This window comes from Pristiophorus japonicus, chromosome 5, assembly GCF_044704955.1.
Source record: "Pristiophorus japonicus isolate sPriJap1 chromosome 5, sPriJap1.hap1, whole genome shotgun sequence".
In the NCBI taxonomy this organism is placed as follows: domain Eukaryota; kingdom Metazoa; phylum Chordata; class Chondrichthyes; family Pristiophoridae; genus Pristiophorus; species Pristiophorus japonicus.
The window spans coordinates 301517866-301538170 of NC_091981.1; the positions used below are offsets into that span (position 1 = coordinate 301517866).

Sequence of the window (20305 nt, forward strand, 5' to 3'; positions counted from 1 at the left end):
AGCTGAAACCTAGGACATTGTCTATTTCTGTCTTAAATATATTCAGTTTCTTAAATGATAAGGGAATAAGAGGTTACAGGGAGTGGGTGGGAAAGTAGAGCTGAGTCCATAAACTGATCAGCCATGTTCTCATTGAATGCTGGAAAAGGCTCCAGGAGCTGTATGACCTATACTGTTCCTATCCATGTGCATTCCACCCTTCATGTTTTGGATCCACCCAGGATTACAAACATCTGATATTCAACATTTCTCCAACCACTGTTCTTGCCGGATCCGAGGATCCACGCCACATGCACACTCTCCCTCTCTTCAGCAGCACTGACTCACTATCTGTGTAAGCTATCCTGGTCCACAGTTCCATTTCATCCTTTGCCTCGTCCAACGCTTTAACTAAATAACATGTTTCCTTCCTTTCAGGTGTCAAGGATTGTAAACTTCAATAACTCATGAACACCAACGCCACCCCCACCCCCGAAAACGTCTTTCTCTCTCTCTCTCCCCGCCCCCCCACCTCCACACTTCCCTCTGATCCTTTCCCTTCTGCTGTACTTTCATTATCCCCTCTGTCCTTCCCCTCTCTGACCCCGAACGATAAGTCCTCAGCAAAGGCTTGAGCTTCATGCCCTTACGCCCCAACATCAATGAATTATGAGCTCGGCACGATGCTGAGCTCTTTTTCTGCCAACTTTGCCTCCATGCCCATTTCTTCGACCAGGAGTCTCCCCCCACACAGCTGATCCTTTCTCCAGTGTTCAGAATTATGTCTATCTGGCCTCTTACCCTCTGTCGACCTCTTCATTGCAAACTGCAGACGGGCCATCTCAATTTCTCTGCTCCCCTCACTCACTCGAAACTACCTCCCTCTGAACTTGCAGTATTCCGCTCGCTCGGATCTAACCCCAACATTGTCATTAAACCTGTTGACAAGAGTGGCGCTGTTGTTTGGCGAACTGACATCTACTTTACAGAGGCTGATCGCCAACTCTGACATCTCCTCCGACCTCTCCCTGGACCATGACCCCATCACTGAACCTCAAGCTGCCATTTCCTTGACTGTCACTGACCTTATCTCCTAGAGATCTCCCCTCATAATTCCCCAACCCTGTGCTTCTTCCTCCTTCCCAACATCCACAAGGGCTGCCTTGGTCGACCCATTGTTTCAGCCTGTTCTTGCCCCACAGAATTATATCTTATCGACTGTTTTTATTCTCCTTGTCCACGCTTTTTCCACCTACATGGGTGACTCCTCCGAAACCCTCCATCACCAAGTTTCCAGTTTCCTGGTCCCAACCGTCTCCTTTTCACCATGGACATCCAATCCCTCTACATTTCCATCCCTCACCAGGATGGCCTGAGGGCACTCCGCTTCTTCGAGCAGAGGCCCAATATAGAAAATAGGTGCAGGAGTGGCCAATCGGCCCCCGGGCCTGCACTGCAATTCAATAAGATCATGCTGATCAGTCCTTCAGTACCCCTCCTGCTTTCTCTCCATACCCCTTGATCCCTTTAGCCGTAAGGGCCATATCGAACCCCCTCTTAAATATATCTAATTAACTGGCATCAACAACTCTCTGCGGCAGGGAATTCCACATGTTAACAGCTCTGAAGAAGTTTCTCAGTGCTAAATGGCCTACCCGTTATCTTAAAACTTTGTCCCCTGGCTCTGGACTTCCTCAACATTGGGAACATTCTACCCACATCGAACCTGTCCCGTCCCATCAGAATCTTATACGTTTCTGAGATCCCCTCTCAGTCTTCTTAACTTCAGTGAATAAAGGCCCAGAGGATCCAGTCTCTCATGACAGTCCAGCCATCCCTGGAATCAGTCTGGTGAACCTTCACTGCACTCCCTCAATAGCAAGAACGTCCTTCCTCAGATTAGGAGACCCAAACTGAACACAATATTCCAGGTGAGGCCGCACTATGGCCCTGTACAACTGCAGTAAGACCTCCCTGCTCCTATACTCATCCCCTAGCTATGAAGGCTAACATACCATTTGACTGCTTTACCACATGCTGTACCTGCATGCACAATTTCAGTGACTGATGAACCATGTCTCGTTGCACCTCCCCTTTTTTCTAATCTGCTGGCAATTCAGATAATCTGCCTTCATGTTTTTCCCCCCAAAATTGCTAACCTCAAGTATCCACATTATGCTGCATCTGCCATGCATTTGCCCACTCAGATAACCTGTCCAATTCACCCTGCAGCCTTTAGCATTCTCCTCACAGCTCACACCGGCACCCACTTTAGTGTCCACAAACTGGGAGATATTACACTCAATTTCTTCATCTAAATCGTTAATGTATATTGAAAGAGCTGGAGTCCCAGCACTGAGACCTGTGGCACCCCACTCATCACTGCCTGCCGTTCTGAAAAGGACCTGTTTATCCCGATTCTCTGCTTCCTGTCTGCCAACCAGTTCTCTATCCATGTCGGTACATTACCCCCAATACCATGTGCTTTAATTTTGCACAACAATCCTTGTGCGGGACCTAGTCAAAAGCCTTTTGAATGTCCAAGTGCACCACATCCACTGGTTCTCCCTTGTCCACTCTGCTAGTTACATCCTCACAAAATTCCAGAAGATTTGTCAAGCATGATTTCCCTTTCATAAATCCATGCTGACTTGGTCCGATCCTGTCACTGCTTTCCAAATGCGCTGCTATTTCATCATCATTGATTCCAACATTTTCCCCATTACTGATATCAGGCTCACCAGTCTATAATTACCTGTTTTCGCTCGCCCTCTTAAAAATGGTGTTACATTAGCTGCCCTCCAGTCCATTGGAACTGATCGAGTCGATGGACTTTTGGAAAATGATCACCAATGCATACACAATTTCTAGGGCCACTTAGTCTGCATCACAGAGTAATTATCAGGCCCCGGGGATTTATCAGCCTTCAATCCCATCAATTTCCCGAACACAATTTCCTGCCTAATAAGGATATCCTTCAGTTCCTCCTCACGAGACCTACTGTCCCTTAGTACATTCCTTCGTGAAGACAGAACTGAAGTATTGGTTCAATTGGTCTGCCATTTCTTTGTTCCCCATTATAAATTCACCTGAATCTGACAGCAAGGAACATACGTTTGTCTTCACTAATCTTTTTCTCTTCACATATTTATAGAAGCTTTTGCAGTCAGTATGTTCCCTGCAAGCTTCCCCTCGTACTCTATTTTCCCCCTCTTAATTAAACCCTTAATCCTCCTCTGTTGAATTCTAAGTTTCTCCCAGTCCTCAGGTTTGTTTTTTCTGGACAATTTATATGCCTCTTCCTTGGCTTTAACACTATCCTTAATTTCCCTTGTTATAGAAACATAGAAACATAGAAAATAGGTGCAGGAGTAGGCCCTTCGGCCATCCTCCAGCATGATCCCACTGCAAATCCTATCTTCTCCTCCCCTCACCACAGCATTTGGAAGGGACCACTCCCTCCGTGACAGCCTGGTCCATTCTGCAGTCACCCCCAGCAACATCCCCTCGTCCCACGGCAACTTTCTGTGCCACCTGCCCTTTTACCTTCTCCATTCCCACTATCCAGGGCCCCAAATACTCCTGGAAGATGAAACAGCGATTTACTTAGTACCATCAATTTAGTAAACTGAGTAGGCTGCTCACGATGTGGTGGTCTCTATTTTGGGGAGATCAAGCGTAGATTGGGTGACCACTTTGCTGAACACCTCCATTCAGTCCATAATTTGTGATGGAGGTTCTTATTACTTTAATTGTCTGCTCCACTCCTACTCTGACCTCTCCGGCCTCGGTCTCCTAAACTGTTCCAACAAAGTTGAATGCAAGCTCGAGGAACAGCACCTCATCTTTAGTTTAGGCACTTTACAATGTTCTGGACACAAGATCAATTTCAGAGCATAGCCACTGTCAATCGTTGGCTCACTTTCTTCCCCCATCCCCCCACCCCCCGAAATATTTTTTTTCTCCTTGTCTCTAATGGCCGTTGGTCGTTATCCCGCCATTCACACCGTAACTTAACTAATGATTTTCTAACTTCTCCCATTACCATTTCAATTTGACCCATCATCCCCTTTCTCATCTCTCCTGTCTTTCACCCTATCACAGACCTTCCCTTTTGTTCTTTATTCCCCTCCACCTTTCAGTGCTTAAGAATCTGTTCTTTGCGAACACACTCCAGTTCTGACGAAAGATCATTGTCTGATGAAGGATCATCGACCCGAAACGTTAAATCTGCGTTCTCTCCACAGACGCTGCTTGACCCGCTGAGATTTCCAGTATTTTCTGTTTTTATTCAACATTGCAGCATCCGCATTTTTCTTGTGGCGTGCGGTCTCTAATTGTCCGATTTATCAAGTCCTCCCTTTTTAAACAATGGTCCAACCTTAGCAATTCGCCTACCCTCCGGCACAACTCCTTTAGTCAGGGATGATTGGAAAATGATGCTCAGAGCCTCTGCAATTTCCTTCGTGGCGAGCAGCTCCATGGGTCACTGAATGTGACGGGACAAGTATTATGTTGGTGTAAAATACAAAAGGTTGTAAATCAGCTGCCCGGGGCTCCTGATTTGAACTCTGGTCCTAAAACACTGAGCCCCTCCCCTGTTGTCTCCGTATTTCAAACTCATCCTATTATTGACAAAACGTTACTCTACTTAATCTCCTTTCGTGGTTTCCAAAACAAAATGCCCCAAGAGTGGCCTGACCTACCCTCCCAATGGAAAACCTGCGTCAACGCTAATTAAACAGTGAGCGCCTGTGTAAATGGAGGAGTCCCTGCCATTGTGGAGGGTACAAGACACCAAGGCCGCAGACAGAAGCTGACCGATCGGGATTTACAGGCTTCATTCGCTTGAGGTCATCTGTAGTACCCTCGGGGCTGTTTCAGTTTCTGCAGATCACTCTGGATGTTGATGGAATGGAGGAGGACATTCATTTCACAACATGCTGCTGTTTTGGCTCTCCAGCAATTGTACAGCAGGAGCCCGGTGGGGTTGTACTGAGAAACCTGTTATACGTCCTTCGAGTATGTAGAGGGCGCTGGGCATTTCCAGACAATTCACCCCGTGTGCTGAGAGAGCTTCTGTTGTTTAAATGTTTATAGTGACACCAGGGAGTCAGTGAGTTTCCTGAAGAGCGAGGGAGATGAGGTTGAAGACCGTTTCCTCTGGAAAAGAAAGGTCTGGCTGGAAATCGTGAGTTTTCCCAGGAGCAGAGCATCCAATAATAATACTCAATCTTCATCTGAATGTTCATCAATGCTCTGTCGAGGCTGCACCCTTGAATATATCTGTGATCCTAATTGCGAGCTTATAGTCTAGGTTCTATCCAGCAGATTAGCTCTCCAATATCAAAGGGTGTTAACTTATCAGTTACCTGAGGAGGCTGATCGTAATTTTTTGTCCTAATATATTAAGTCAAAATTACTAATCTCAACTGCAAATTTATAATCGAACTGGATTATGGTGAATCACTGTGCTATAATTGGACGGCCTAGCGAACTTGGAGATTCGTTGGTACTAGAAATACTCAACTAATCTGACCCAATCCATGTAGGACACTTTGGCAAACCAAATAACGATCGATCCCTCCCAGACACTGCCTGTAGTGGGGAACGGGGTTGAACGTGGATGAGGTTGAGGATCCGTCTGTCCTTGATCAATATTCAGGTCAAGTTACCAATCCCAACGTTGTCGTTTGGTGTCTGCTGTCCCTATATATTGCCATTTCAGGTGCCTGGATATATTGCAGAGGTGCTATGTTCTAACATGTTTTCCCCTTCAATGAAACTGATGGTGGCCTTGACTGAGAAAGCACAACGAACTATCTCTGCCCTTCATTAGTGCCACTAGTAGTGGGAGCCCCACCCTCAGTAATTGACCAGTATTGTTACTCGACCAGCCACACTAACTCTGGCTAGCAGGGCCGACGCTGGATAATCTGACGAGTCTTTCACCCACTGACCGATCAAAGTCTCTCCAGGTATAACGCTCACACCAGGAGTGTGATGGAACACCCGCCTGGGTAGAATAAGCTGTGGCTTCAAAAACAATTGTTCAAAACTATCCAGCACAGGTGGGTTTGCTTGACACGCCCTGGGTAACCTATTCACTCCTCCATTACAGAAACACCGTGGCTGCAGTATCCATGGTCTATACAGGGCACTGCAGCAACTCCCCAAGGTAACTTCTTCAGCACTTCCCTCCTCTGCTACCTCCATCAGTGAAAGGACAAGTGCAGCAATGTTCCTGGGACACCATTCCCTCCATGTCAAACACAGCCCTGAATAAAACACATATAGCTGTTCCCTCTTTGTCCCTGGGTCAATGTCTTTGAATTTCCTGCTGACCTACAATACTGCAACACCATCACCACAAGGACTGCAGTGGTTCAAGGAGAAGGCACATCACCCCCAGCATCTCAGGGCAACTAGGGATAGACAATAACTACAACTGTATCATCACTCAATGCTGACACCACAACAATCTATAGAGAAACGCAAGGTATTCTGTAACAGGCTTTATCTGGGCCTTCCTACACGCAGCCTCTCCACCGATACCAGTTGTCAAGAAAGACATAGTGCTCTAAATCAGTTTCCAAGATCTCCGGTCCTATAACAGAAGCTGACATCTGTCCCATTCCTCACACAGCGGCCATGATTGAGAAACTAGGGGACATCATATGGCTCTAACGCTTATGAGAGTTCACTCGGAGCTGTCACTAAAGCACAGAACCTCAACTTTGTTGTCTTTGTCTTTGCCCGGACTCTACAAGTTTACTATAATTATTAAATCGCCGTCCACCAGCTCAGCAGTGAGGACGAGGCCGAGTTAATTCACTGTTGAGGGTTCTGCACACGCCTGGCGCATCAGTCATCTGTGTCACTTTCTGTGACACCTCACTCCTGACATTGTCTATCCAGCCCTTCCTTGGTCTTCCTCAGCTTCTTGTTCCATGTCGCTCTGTGTGCAGCATTCTTCATTCTTTATATTCCGGAAACTTCTCGTGACCCAGCACTCTTCTCCCGATAATAATGTGCGGATAACTTTGCTTCATAAGCTCTCGACTTATTTAAATATGGCTATCCTTCCATATCCCTTTAAACATTCCAACAGCAGCTGATCCTTCTTTGTTGTCATCTTCACAACTCACAGTCACTGACACTAACCCACCGAGGTTTACAAACTGTTCCACCTGTTCAACTGCATCCCCTATACTTGTAATCGCAACATCTTCCTGAGAATCCCCAAATTAAATGACTTTCATCTTTATTATGTTAATTGTTTATCGAAGTTTTCTGCTGTCCAAGCAAAGCTTGTGAGCCTTATGCACTGGTACAGTGCATGAGGGAGAACCAGTAGATGTGGTGCATTTGGAATTTCAAAAGGCTTTTGCCAAGGTCGCGCAAGAGATTACTGTGCAAAATTAAGGCACATGGTATTGGGGGTAATGTATTGACGTGCATAGAGAAAAGGTTGGCAGACAGCAAGAGTGAGTGGGAAAAACGGGTCATTTTCAGAATGGCAGGCAGTGACTAGTGGGGTGTCACAGGGTTCAGTGCTGGGACCGCAGCTATTTACAATATTCATTAATGATTTAGACGAAGGAATTTAATGTAATATCTCCAAGTTTGCAGATGACACTAAGCTGGGAGGCATTGCGAGCTGTAAGGAAGATGCTAAGGGGCTGCAGGGGGACTTGGACTGGTTAGGTGAATGGGCAACTGCATGGCAGATGCAATATAATGTGGATAAATGTGAGGTTATCCACTTCGGTGGCAAAAACAGGAAGGCAGCTGATTATCTGAGTGGTGACAGATTAGTAAATGGGGAGGTGCAACGAGACCTGGGTGTCATGGTACATCAGTCATTGAAGTTAGGTATGCAGGTACAGCAAGCAGTATAGAAAGCAAATGGCATGCTGGCCTTCATAGCGAGCGGGTTTGAGTATAGGAGCAGGGAGGACTTGCTGCCGTTATACAGGGCCTTGGTGAGACCACACCCTGAGTATTGTGTGCAGTTTTGGTCTCCTAATCTGAGGAAGGACATGCCTTCCATTGAGGGAGTGCAGCGAAGGTTCACCAGACTGATTCCCGGGATAGCAGGACTGACATATGAGGAAAGACTGGCTCGACTCGGCTTATACTCACTGGAATTTAGTAGAATGAGAGGGGAATCTCATATTCACGTGCAAAATTCTAATGGGCCTGGACACGTAAGATACAGGAAGAATGTTCCCAATGTTGGGGAAGTTCGGAACCGGGGACGCAGTCTAAGGATAAGGGGTAAGCCATATACGACCGAGATGAGGAGAAACTTTTTCACCCAGAGGAATGTGAAACCGTGGAATTCTCTGCCACAGAGAGTTGTTGAGTCCAGTTCGTTAGATATATTCAAAAGGGAATCGGGGGGTATGGAGAGAAGGCTGGGGTGGGGTACTGAGGTTGAATGATCAGCCATGATCATATTCAATGATGGTTAGGATCGAAGGGCTGAATGGCCTGCTTTTGCACCTATTTTCTATGTTTCTATGAGCCAGTCAATGGTCAGCGAACTTGAGATTGTTTCAAACCTCGTCACCTGAGGTGATCCTCCAATATCACGTTTCAGTGCAAGGATCATTACAGCTTCCAGTACTGGATTACATATATCAGGTGACAATGTGCATCCTTATCTCAGCCCAACTGTTGGTCTAACCCATTCTATTTGTGTCCTTCCACTCCAGCGCAAACAGCGACATCTGCTGGACGCTTTCTATCAGTTTCACAAGTTTCCCAGGAATACCGAACATCGTCAAGATATTCCAAATGCTTTCTCGCCCGACACTCTCAAAGGCCAGCTACTTGATAGTTTTGTGAAGCGCCTTCGACATTTTCGGACATAAGTGCGATATAAATACAAGTTGATACTGTAACGTGGATGTTGTGTAATATGTATTTCACCGGAACCTGTCTTGTTGCTCAGGGGAAATCATTGAGAATCTCCGGGGCACCAAATGACTGTAAACCATATAAAAGATTATTGGCACTAGGCCCAGGGGCCGATCCGTGCTCTGTGTGTGTTACAGTGACCGCGCTGGACAGGGTTACAGTCTTACATTTCAGAACCGTCAGAGCACCAAACACATTCTGGCCACTGTTGGAATTCCAGGGCCCAGGGCTTACAAGCTGGCGAGTATTAAAGACATTGTCATTTCCTGTTGACTGAGGATGAACCCCTCTGATTCTCAGAGCATTTAACAGGAGGAGTTTGAACAGGGATCTGTCCACCACAGGGATCACATGGGAATCATCCCAGGAGATGGGTCTCTGGGGGTAGTTAGATAATATAACTATTCACCACATTCAGGTTATAAGTTGACTGCGGGATTAAAGGGACAATATGGAAACTGAATTGGCTCTCAGACAAACAGCAGAGAGTAGCGGTGAACGGATATTTATCGGACGGGAGGGTGGTATACAGTGCTGTCCCCCAGATATATATCAATGCTCTGACCTTAGGGAGACTGGGCATCATTTCAAAGTATGCAGATGGCAGCAAACTCAGAAATGCAGTAAACAGTGAGGAGGATAGTAATAGAAATCAGGAGTAGATAATCAGACTAGTGAAATGGGCAGACACATGGCAAATCACATTCAATGCAGAATAGTTTGCAGTGATGCATTTTCGAAGTAAAATGAGCAAAAGTGAAGGAAATGGGAGAAATTTAAAGGGACTGCAGGAAGAGAGAGAGCTGTGAGTTCACGGACACAAATCTTTGAAGTTAAACATTCAAACTGCACACTTCGCTTTATAACTAATGGAATAGAGAACGAAATCAAGGAAGTTATGGTAAACATTTATAAATCACAGTTGCATATGTACTTGAAAAGGAGCACCTTGCAGGGCTATGGGGAAATATCACGGGATTGGGATTAATTTGATCGCTCGTTCATAGAGAGGGCACAGACACAATGGTCCGAATGGCCTTCTGTGCGATATCATTCGATGATCCCAGGAGATGGGGTCACTGAGAGGGGTTAAGAGTGGTGCTGAATCAATGTTCCCCAATGTGCATGGGATGGAAGCAGCCTCTCTCTGCATCGCAAGTTACCGAGTGTCTCATTGACACAAACAACACTATTATCATTTACAGTTATAGGTTTCTTTAGTTAATGAGACATGGTGTCTGAATTATATTAGTGCTGTCTCCATAAGAGGGAACTTGAGGAGCTGTGCCGTTAAATGGCGGTAATTGCCGATTTAAATTCAAACATCTGCACCGTTTTTAAAGGGGCACAAACAATAAACACCGTAACTTGACAAAAACAAATTAAAAAGAAACGAAACAAATTAAATTACAATTCTGAACCCACCGATCATGGAAGGCTTCGCGGAGGGAGCTCTCCATTGGGCGATTGTGGAACTGTCTCTCGACCCAGGGTCACATTTATTGGTTTATTAGAAACAGGTCCCATCTCCGTGTGAGCCGTGGGAATGCGGGTTGATGTTCGGGAGCCCGTGGGCCGCGGACTGAGCCTCAGGCTGATTGGGACATTCATTTACTGCGGGTTAAACAGCGCTGGGATAAAAAGGGGGAGTCGGCTCCACAGCCTCACTTACCTGGGAGGGTTCGCTTGTTATAATGGAGGGGCTGTGGGTTCTGGGCTTGTTATTTGTGGCAATCTGTTCATCTCAACCGCCCTCTCTCCTTCTCCCCGCCGTTAAATGTTGGCTGTCTCCCAAATTCCGCCAAGACTGCGGCTTTCCGGGAATTGAAGGCAGTGAGTGTTTGGGGAGAGGCTGCTGCTTTGATGCCGGGAGCCGGGATGTGCCGCCGTGTTTCTATTCACTGGACAATCTGCCAGGTGGGTGTTTTCTCGGGCCGTCCGTATGGTGGGCCAGGGCTTTCCAGAACCACCCGCAATCCAGCTGCACTCGGGGATTCCCTGGACAGTATCCACTCTTTCCCCCTGTCCTGAAACATCAGGTCGAGTTTCAAACCTTTCCACTTCGGGAGTAGAACTGAGGGTGGGTCTGGGACCCTCTCCACTCGGGGGATGGTGGATTTGGGAGCTGGTACATCAGATACTGAGGTCAGCAGTTTGACCCTGACTCAGTATCTGAACCTCTAACCATTCGATGATTAAATCCCGCCCTATGTAGTTGTCCAGGATAGGAGGGCAGTGTGAAGGAGCCCAGCTTCCTGCTGCCTCTGACCATTTGCTTTGATTGATTTCTATCGATGAGATCCGGGCCCCTTAAACACAACCAGACCAGTGATGAGCTGGAGCTGGTCAACGGGTTTCCATTAGACGGAGAATGGGAGGGGATGGAAACAAGACGGTGGTCCTGACCTGGGTGGAGTTTCTCGCCCTCCCGGTAACGGTTCCCTTGTCACTCCCCGTGCAGCAAATAACCGCCTGTCGTTGACCATCTTGCAGTGTGCACCAAGGATGGGCGGGTCCTGATCGCCATCTCCAAGGATTTGACGCTGCCTCCTGTAAACCTGACCACGGTCCATCTGAAGGATGGACACGGAGCAGAGTGCAGTCCGACCGTGGCCTCTGCAGACACTGCTCTTTCAGTTCGCAGTCACTGAGTGTGGAACTACTCAGCGGGTAGGTATTGTGGGCTGGAAGCCCCACCAATGCCTGTCAGTCGGGTGAGACGGTGTCTAAAGGGTAATGTGGGCCTTAAAGGCAATACATGTGATAGATTATAAGGAAATGGCAGACTTGCTCAATGTCTTTGCAATCGGTCTTCACAGTAGAGGAAGAGGATACAGTACCAGAGATACTTGAAATAATAAATCAATGAGGAGCTTGCTGGATTTAATACCAGTCGAATACTGAAACGGAACAAATGTAGGTCTCTGGGACATGGTCTCCATCCCTTGGTATTAAAAGATGTAGGGGTGACGATATTGCTGGAAGTTTAGTTATGAACTTGCAAAACTCTTCTGCAATTGTCTCCTTGGATTAGCACATTGAAAATATCAACTTCAGGTTGGGAAAGTGGAATCCGGAAACCATAATCCGTGGTCTAATGCCTGTCGTGGGGAAGTTGCTGGAATATATCGGGGCAGTGACTGAGCATCTGGGTGGATATGAACTGATGGTTTCCGGATCGGTCAGTGAAAGGCCAATCACGTCTATCTAACCGATTTGCATTGGTTTCAGGACGTCACTGGGTGATGAGGGCGTGTTTATGAATCTATGTATCTGCAGAAGTTGTTTGAGGTTCCAGAGAATTGACCAAGTGCCTTGAAGGCAATTTATTGACAAGGTTATGGAATTGGATAGCGGGTAAACATCACAAATGATATTGGAGATGTACTTCAAGTGTTAAGATATGACTCGTGGATTTCTCTTGGGATCTATACTGGGAGGTGGGACTCCGCTTTACACTATTTCATGACTTGGATAAAAGAATAGTGGGCTGTATAATCCATGTTTGCTGTCAGCACTAAGTGAGGTGGCAGTGAGTTGTGTAGATGGGGGATGAGGTTGCTAAGGGATGGGCCTAGATTAAGTAAGTGATCTCTCATCTGGCAGAGATTTAAACAATGTGGGGCAGTGAGGTCATCCATTTTTTGGGACTATAGATCGATCAGTAATTTATAAATGGTCAGCTTGGAATTGTGTGGGGATTTGGGATAGCAATTCTGGGGGGGGGCGGGGGGAACAAAATAGGCATTAGATCAAGTGCCCCCCGATCTGGGGACACTCGACACTTAACTGCCCCACAATATCTCCGCGTCTGGAATACAAAGTGGTTGGATAATGGGAGCTATAAAGTTCTAGTTAGACTGCATCAGTTCGGGGCACCACACCTCGGGAAGGAGATATCGGCCTTGGAGGCGATGCAGTGCAGATTGACCAGAATGATCGCGGAGCTAAAAGGGTTAAATTGAGGACAAGTTCCATAGACTCGGCTTGTGTTCTCTCCAGGATAGAAGATTAAGGGGTGCTTTGATGGTGTAGGCCTGGAAAGATTTATCTCCAGTGGACAGGCCACTACAAGGGGCATATCAATAAATAGAGCACGGCCGGTCAGGGTGATGTCAGGAATCACGTCACAAGCTTGGTGGGAATCTGGAACGGTCAGTGATAGCTGAGGCTAGGGCCATTAAATTTCCGAACTGAGATTTTCTTTGGAAAGGGTGTTAAGGCTTAGAGAACCAAGGCAATAGGATGGAGTTAGTCAGTCATGTTCTAATTGGAAGGTGGAACATTATGGAAGGGCTGCATGGCCTACTCCTGTCCCTCTGTACTGATGGTCTTCTGTCTCTTGTAGCTGGACGGGGTGAATGCCGTGTATGAAACGGATGTGTTGGGTCAGTTTGAGATCTTGGATGGAGCTTTGGGATCGGTGACCCGGGACAGCCCCTTCAGGTGAGAATGTGAGCACATTGAGCGGGGAGAGAAGGTGAGGAGCTGAATTCTCCAGCCGTGTCCGTTCTCTTGCAGGCTCCATGTCCAGTGCAGTTACAAGGGAAGCCAGGAGTCGGAACTGCAGGTGAAGCCCCGAGTTTACACCCTTTCTCCACCACTGCCTGCCACTGAGGCCGGGATCCTGGTTCTGGAGCTGAGAATAGCGAGAGGTAACGAGTGCTGCTGATGGCTAGTGTCCAACTTCAGGCTCTCCCCAAATAGTGCCCGTCCTTCATCTTTCTCTTTTCAGATGGTGGCTACCGGAGCTGGTACGTGGTCAGTGACTACCCGATCCTGAGTGTGCTCCGGGACCCCGTGTTTGTGGAGGTTCGTGTCCTGAACCGGAACGATCCGTCCCTTGTGCTGGTGCTCAATGCCTGCTGGGCGACCCCCACCCCCGAGCCGTATTCGGGGCTCCGATGGGACCTCCTGGTGGGCAGGTAAGGCAGCGAGTGAGGGAGCTTGGGGCAGGTTGGGGATTGGGGAGGGGGCGACATGGACTGTGTAGGATCGAACGGGGCAATATTACAAATCTGAGACCCTGGTTAATTGGTTTAAATGTTCTTTGGACTGTACTCTAGTTTCTTTATCTAGTCTAACCTCAGGAGTTTGGTTTGATGTACCGCTATAACTCTGTCGTTCTGTTCCAGGTGCCCCTCCCATATAACCCCCTCTTTCTCTGTTCCAGGTGCCCATTTGTGGGCGACAATTACAAAACCCTCCTCCTCCCGGTAGACGGTGCTTCCCATTTGCGGTTCCCAACTCACCATAACCGGTTTGTAGTCAGCACTTTCGCTTTCTGGGACCGGGTTTCGGGCCGGGCTCTGACCGGGGAGGTGAGCTTCCTTCCGTGTTTCTCTCGGTCACTTGGTTGAACTTGTTCCCGGGGTCTCACTAACAGTGAGGAGACCCCTGTTGACCCTTTGAATGTCGAAGCATTAATCTCCTGACTGGGAGCTGTGGGACTGACCATACCGCACTGTCTCGTTCCAGGTTTACTTCCACTGCAGTGCTGAGGTTTGCTACCCATCCACCCGAGAGAACTGCACGGCTCCCTGCGGCCCCAGTAAGTACCTGGGATCTGACTGGAAACTGAGCCCTGATGGGGAGGCGTGGGTGAGGGACATTTGGACACTGGGCACAGGAGGAGTGTCGCCAATCTACTGGATCTGAACTGTTCGCCAGTTAGTTTACAGCAGACTAGTTACCTGGCTCAGCCGGTCTGATCACATTGTGCCCTGGGTCTGAATGGAATCCACCCCTGGGGTTCGGCAACATTTATTCTGCATCCGAGAGTTCCAGGGCGGGAACTGAACCGATATCTGGTGGTGGGGGTGACCTGGGCAATGTGTGGATGTCCAGTGTAATCGCTGGTCAACCTCGTGTTTAAATCTAATCTCCTTCCCCAGGAGATCAGTCCGGCCATTATACTGTCAGCGACTGCAAATGTTGCTCGGTTCAAAAGGGTCTTTATGGGAATAGGGAGTGAATCTTGGTCTGACGGAGTGAACTGTATTTAACTACAGTCTAATCTCGTCTCTTTGGTGCCCGACGATTTTGGCATTCGGCCATCGGTTTGAACATCTGATTGGGGGCTTCAGGCAGCTCAGCAGTAAATCATCCACCTTGAAGTCTTGTCTCTTTCCCTTATCCCTAGGGAGGCGAAGAAGCACCGATTCCCGGCCTGGGGACTTGGTGACTGCTGATGGACCCATCATTTTCCTGGAGGATGAGCAGAGACTCTCTGCGGGGATCTCCCAGGAATAGAAAGGTAAAGGAGGACCCTCTAACTGTGTGCAGTGATGCAGTAACTGGTGCCCATCTAACCCTGCCTTCTCTCCACAGATACTGCTGCTGATTCCCCCTCCCGTGTCCTTCCTGGAGTAGCGGTTGGGGTAGCGCTGCTCTCCATGGCCTTGTTGGTCGGGACTGTCGCCATGTGGAAAATGGACCATCGCCGCAGGGTAGGCTCCGAGTGCAGCTCAATGGAACTGTAGATGTGTCTGTTGGATAATAAACTCCTGTTTTTGGTGAGCCCTGGTCTCGTGTTATCTTTCAAATACTGGCTGGATTTTACTGCCCTTTCCAGTGAATTAATTTGTTACCTGGTTTAACAATCGCTGGTGCCTCTTTTGTATATCCACCCCCCCCCCCCTCCGCGCCAGCAGCCAAGTTCAGGGCAAAGCAAGTGTGGGTTTGTCATATCGAGCGGGAAGGACTGGCGCGCTTGCATTGAACTCTGTCCCTTGGGATGGTTCCCGGGTCCGTCTCTCTGCCATTGCCGCTTCCATGAGACCATGGAGGCACGATGTGGGCTCTCCTTGGGGTGGAGGCAAGAGGCAGAACGTCGGGTGTGTTGAAGCCCAGATGCTGTTGCCCTTTGACGGGAGCCGGGCAGAGCTGCAGCTCTCCAGGTTCCCAGTGTCTCTCCGGTCTGCGTAAATGTAACTGGCACCCACAGGAATGATGCGGATTCAGAATTCCAATCCAAGCTCTCCAAACTGGGACAGTTGGCAAACTCTTCTGGACCATGGATTTTCCCGGATGATGGGTCAGCAGCCCAGGCAGTGTCGGGTGGGATATGGTGACTTATTGCATCTTCAGCGAGTGGTGAGCAGCTCCATTGGTCACAATGTGGGGGAGAAGTATAATGTTGTAAAATACAAAAGATTGTAAATCAGCTGCCAGGGCTTCCTCACTTGAACTCTGAACCAAAAACTACAGTGGGTCTAGTGAGGAGGAACTGAAGGTGATCCTTATTGGGCGAGAATTTGTGTTAGAGAAATTGATGCGATTGAAGGCTGATAAATCCCCGGGGCCTGCTTGTCTGCATCCCAGAGTACTTAAGGACGTGGCCCCAGAAATAGTGCATGCATTGATGATTTTCCAACAGTCTATTGACTCGAACAGTTTTTTTTAAAGGAGGGAGAGAGAGAAAATGGTAATTATAGACCAGTTAGCCTGACATCAGTCGTGGCGAAAGATGATATAGCAGCGCATTTGGAAAGCAGTGCCTAGCTCTGACCAAGTTAGCATGGATTTTTTTTTAGGGGAAATCATACTTGCCAAATCTTCTGGAATTTTTTGAGGGTGTAACTAGTAGAGTGGACAAGGGAGAACCAGTGGATGTTTATTGGGACTTTCAAAAGGCTTTTGACACGGTCCCACGAGATTGGTGTGCAAAATGTAGATAATGGGGATAATGTAGTGATAGGGAGCAAGAACTGGTCGGCAGACAGGAAGCAGAGTCGGGATAAACGGGTCCTTTTTAAAATGGCAGGCAGTGAATAGTGGAGGGCCGCAGGGCTCAGTGCAGGGACCCCAGAGCTTTACAATATACATTAACGATTTACATGAAGGAATTGACTGTCTGACTAATATCACCAAGTTTACTGATGACACTAAACGGGGTGGCGTTGTGAGGAGGACGGTAAGAGGCTGCAGGGTGACTTGGACCGGTTAGGTGAGTGGGCAAATGCATGGTAGCTGAGTATAATGTGGATAAATGTGAGGTTATCCACTTTTGGGTCAGAAACACGAAGGCAGAATATGTGAATGGTGGCAGATTAGGAAAAGGGGAGGGGCAACGAGAGCTGGGTGTCATGGTTCATCAATCACAAAGTAGGCAGACAGGTACAGCAGGCAGTGAAGAAGGCAAATGGTATGTTGGCCTTCAGAGCTCGGGGATTTGAATAGAGGAGCACGGTGGCCTTACTGCAGTTGTACAGGGCCTTGGTAAGGCTTCACCTGGAATATTGTGTTCAGTTTTGGTCTCCTAATCTGAGGAAGAACCTTCTTGCTATTGGAGTGCACCAAAGGTTCACCGGAATGATTCCAGAGATGGCTGAACTGTCATGAGACTGGACCAACTGGCCATTTATTCACTTGAGTTTAGAAGGATGAGAGGGATCTCATAGAAACGTGTTAGATGTGGGAAGAATGTACCAGATTTGTGGAAGTCTAGAACCCGGGGACATAGTCTTAGGATAAGGGTTAGGCCACTTAGGACTGAGATAAGGAGAAACTTCTTCACTGAGTTGTTAATCTATGGAATTCCCTGCTGCAGCGAGTTGTTGGTGTCAGTTCAGTGTATATATTCAAGGGGGAGTTAGATATGGCTAAGGGGACCAAGCGGTATGGAGAGAAAGCAGGAAATGGGTACTGAGGGAATGACCAGCCATGATATTGAATGGTGCTGCAGGTGCAAAGGTCTGCAGGGCCTACTCCTGCATGTATTTTCTGAGTTTCTAACCCTGGGCCCTTCCCCTGGTGTCTCCGTATTTCAAACTCGTCCTATTATTGACATTTTTATACATAATCTCCTTTCATGGTTTCGGTAAACAAAACCCCAAAAATGGTTTGACATGCCCTTCCAATGGTAATCTAGCACAAACACTAATTAAACAGTGAGGGCCTGTGTAAATGAAGTATTCCTTGCCACTGTGGCAGGTACAATACACCAAGGCCACAGACTGAAGCTGATCGATCGGGATTTACAGGTTTCATTCGCTTGAGGTCACGTTAAGTACCCCCTGGGATGATTCAGTGATGGACACATGAAGGCTGGTCTTCGACAGATCACTCTGGTTGTTGATGGAATGGAGGATGACATTCATTTCACAACAAGCTGCTGTTTTGACTCTCCAATAACTGTACAACAGGAGCCCGGGGGGGGGGGGGGGAGGAGTTTTACTGGGAAATGTGTTGATGTCCTTCGAGTATGGAGAGGGCGCTGGGCATTGGGAGACAATTCGCCCCTTGAACTGTAAGAGCTTCCATTGCTTAAATGTTTATAGTGACATCAGTTAGGTTCAGAGTTGAAGAGCTGGAGTCCGAGCTTCAGACCCTGATACAGCAGGGAGTGGGAGAGTTATCTGGCCACTGTGTTCCAGGAGGCAGTCACACCCCTTAGGTGAAATAATTAAAAATTGGTCCGTGGTCAGTGAGAGTTGGGCGATGGAGCCTCCACGCTCGCTCTTGTCCGACACGTTCAATTTACTTGCTCCGTATGGACGAGGGCAGGGACTGCAGGGCGAATGGGCAAATTGACCACAGCACCGTGCTACAGGGGCCGTTCAAGTGGTGAAAGTAAAAAGGAATATTAGTGGTGGAGGGCAGTAAATTTAGGGGGATAGATGCTGTTCTCTGCAACGGAGAGAGTGAGTCCCGAAGGTTCTGTTGCCTGCCTGGTGCCAGGCTTAAGGACATCTCCTCTGGGCTGGAGAGGAATTGGAGTGGAGGGGAAGATCCCATTGTCGTGGTCCACGCAGGTAGCAATGATATAGCTAAAGCAAAAAGGATGTTCTGCTGAGAGAGTATGAGCTGTTAGGCGCTATCTTAATACATAGAACCACAAACGTAATAATCTCTGGGTTACTACCTGAGCCATCAGCAAATGTGCATAGGGCACATGAGATCAGAGAGATGAACGCGTGGCTCAAAGATTGGTGCGGGAGGAATTGCTTTTTATTTCATGGGGCATTGATTCATGGGTGAGAACGAGTTGTTTTGTTGGGATGGGCTTCACTTGAATCAGGCTGGGACCAGTGGTGAATTGATTAACTCGGGCTGTAGAAAAAGCTTCAAATCAAATAGGTGTAGGAGGTTTCAGGTGATGGGAACATTTTCGAAAGTTAGAGGCAGCAGAAGGCAATAAAGCAGGGTAACGATGGGGCTAATGATAACTGGAGTGCAACAGGAAGGAGCAGAATGTTTAAAATTGAGTGCAACAGGAAGGAGCAGAATGTATAAAATTGAGTGCATCAGAGAGTGGGGTCAAAGCCGGGAAAAATAGTGACAAGACAAAATTAAAAGCTCTTTATCTGAATGCACGCAGCATTCTTAACATGACATGAGTTGACAGCACAAATAGATATACATGGGTTATGATCTGACAGCCATTACAGAGTTGCGCTTGCAAGGTGACCAAGGCTGGGAACTGAATATTCGGACGTATTTGACAATTGGGTCGCATCAACAAAAAGGAAAAGGAGGTTGGGTAGCAGCGTTAATAACGGATGAGATCAGTGCAGTAGTGAGAAATGATAATGGATTAGAAGATAAGGATGGGGTGGAGATAAGAAATAAAAAGGGGAATAATTCCCTGGTGGGTGTTGTCTATAGGCCCCTAACGGTAGCTACACTGTTGGGCAGAGAATAAATCAACAAATAATGTAAGATCGGTCGCACCCCTTCTCGCCCGACACTGTCAAAGGCCAGCTGGTTGATCACTTTGTGAAGCACGTTGGGACATGTAGTTGAGTTAAGCCGCTATATAAATGCCAGCTGGCCTTTGACAGTTCCGGGCGAGGAGGGGTATGTTATGTTTTATGAGCCTCCATTATCATTTTTGTAAAATGGATGTTGTGTTAGACACATTTCTCCGGACCCTGTCTTGCTGCACAGGGGAAATCATTGAATAACTCCGGGCTAACAAATGACTGTAAACCAGATAAAAGGTTTTTGGGACTAGGTCCACGCGCCCAGCTGTGCTCTGTCTTTGTTACATTGACTGCGCTGGACAGGGTTACAGTCTGACATTTCAGAACAGTCAGAGCACCATACACATTCTGGCCACTGCTGGAATTACAGGACGTAGGGCTTACAACCTGACTCGTATTAAAGACATTGTCATTTCTGTTATGTTCACAATAAAGTAATGCAACTGAGTACTGTAGACAATGAGTAAGTGTTATAGTTGTTCCTTTATTCAAACTCCAGATTGCTGGCATAGCGTGGGAGGCCTGCTTATATACATTGCTCACAAGAGATGCTGGGATCCCTTTGGACTCCAGCAGATACGCCCTTTAGTGGCAGCTTTATACAGGTTGCCTGGGGTTGCATACATAACATCACTCCCTCCCAAAGTCAATAGTAAACTTATTTTCACGGTGAGACTGTCTGGGTCTTTTCGGGC

At 47.6% G+C, this 20305-nt stretch overlaps 1 protein-coding gene across 1 annotated transcript; it reads left to right on the forward strand.

Moving 5' to 3' along the window:
- Positions 1 to 11275: 11275 nt before the first annotated feature.
- Positions 11276 to 20048, forward strand: LOC139264185 (zona pellucida sperm-binding protein 4-like). Its single transcript, XM_070880271.1, has 7 exons — positions 11276 to 11335; positions 11939 to 12085; positions 13319 to 13350; positions 13426 to 13559; positions 13640 to 13829; positions 14078 to 14225; positions 19914 to 20048. Exons 1-7 carry the CDS (start codon positions 11276 to 11278, stop codon positions 20046 to 20048), a joined length of 846 nt encoding a protein of 281 aa, XP_070736372.1.
- The last annotated feature ends 257 nt before the right edge of the window (positions 20049 to 20305 follow it).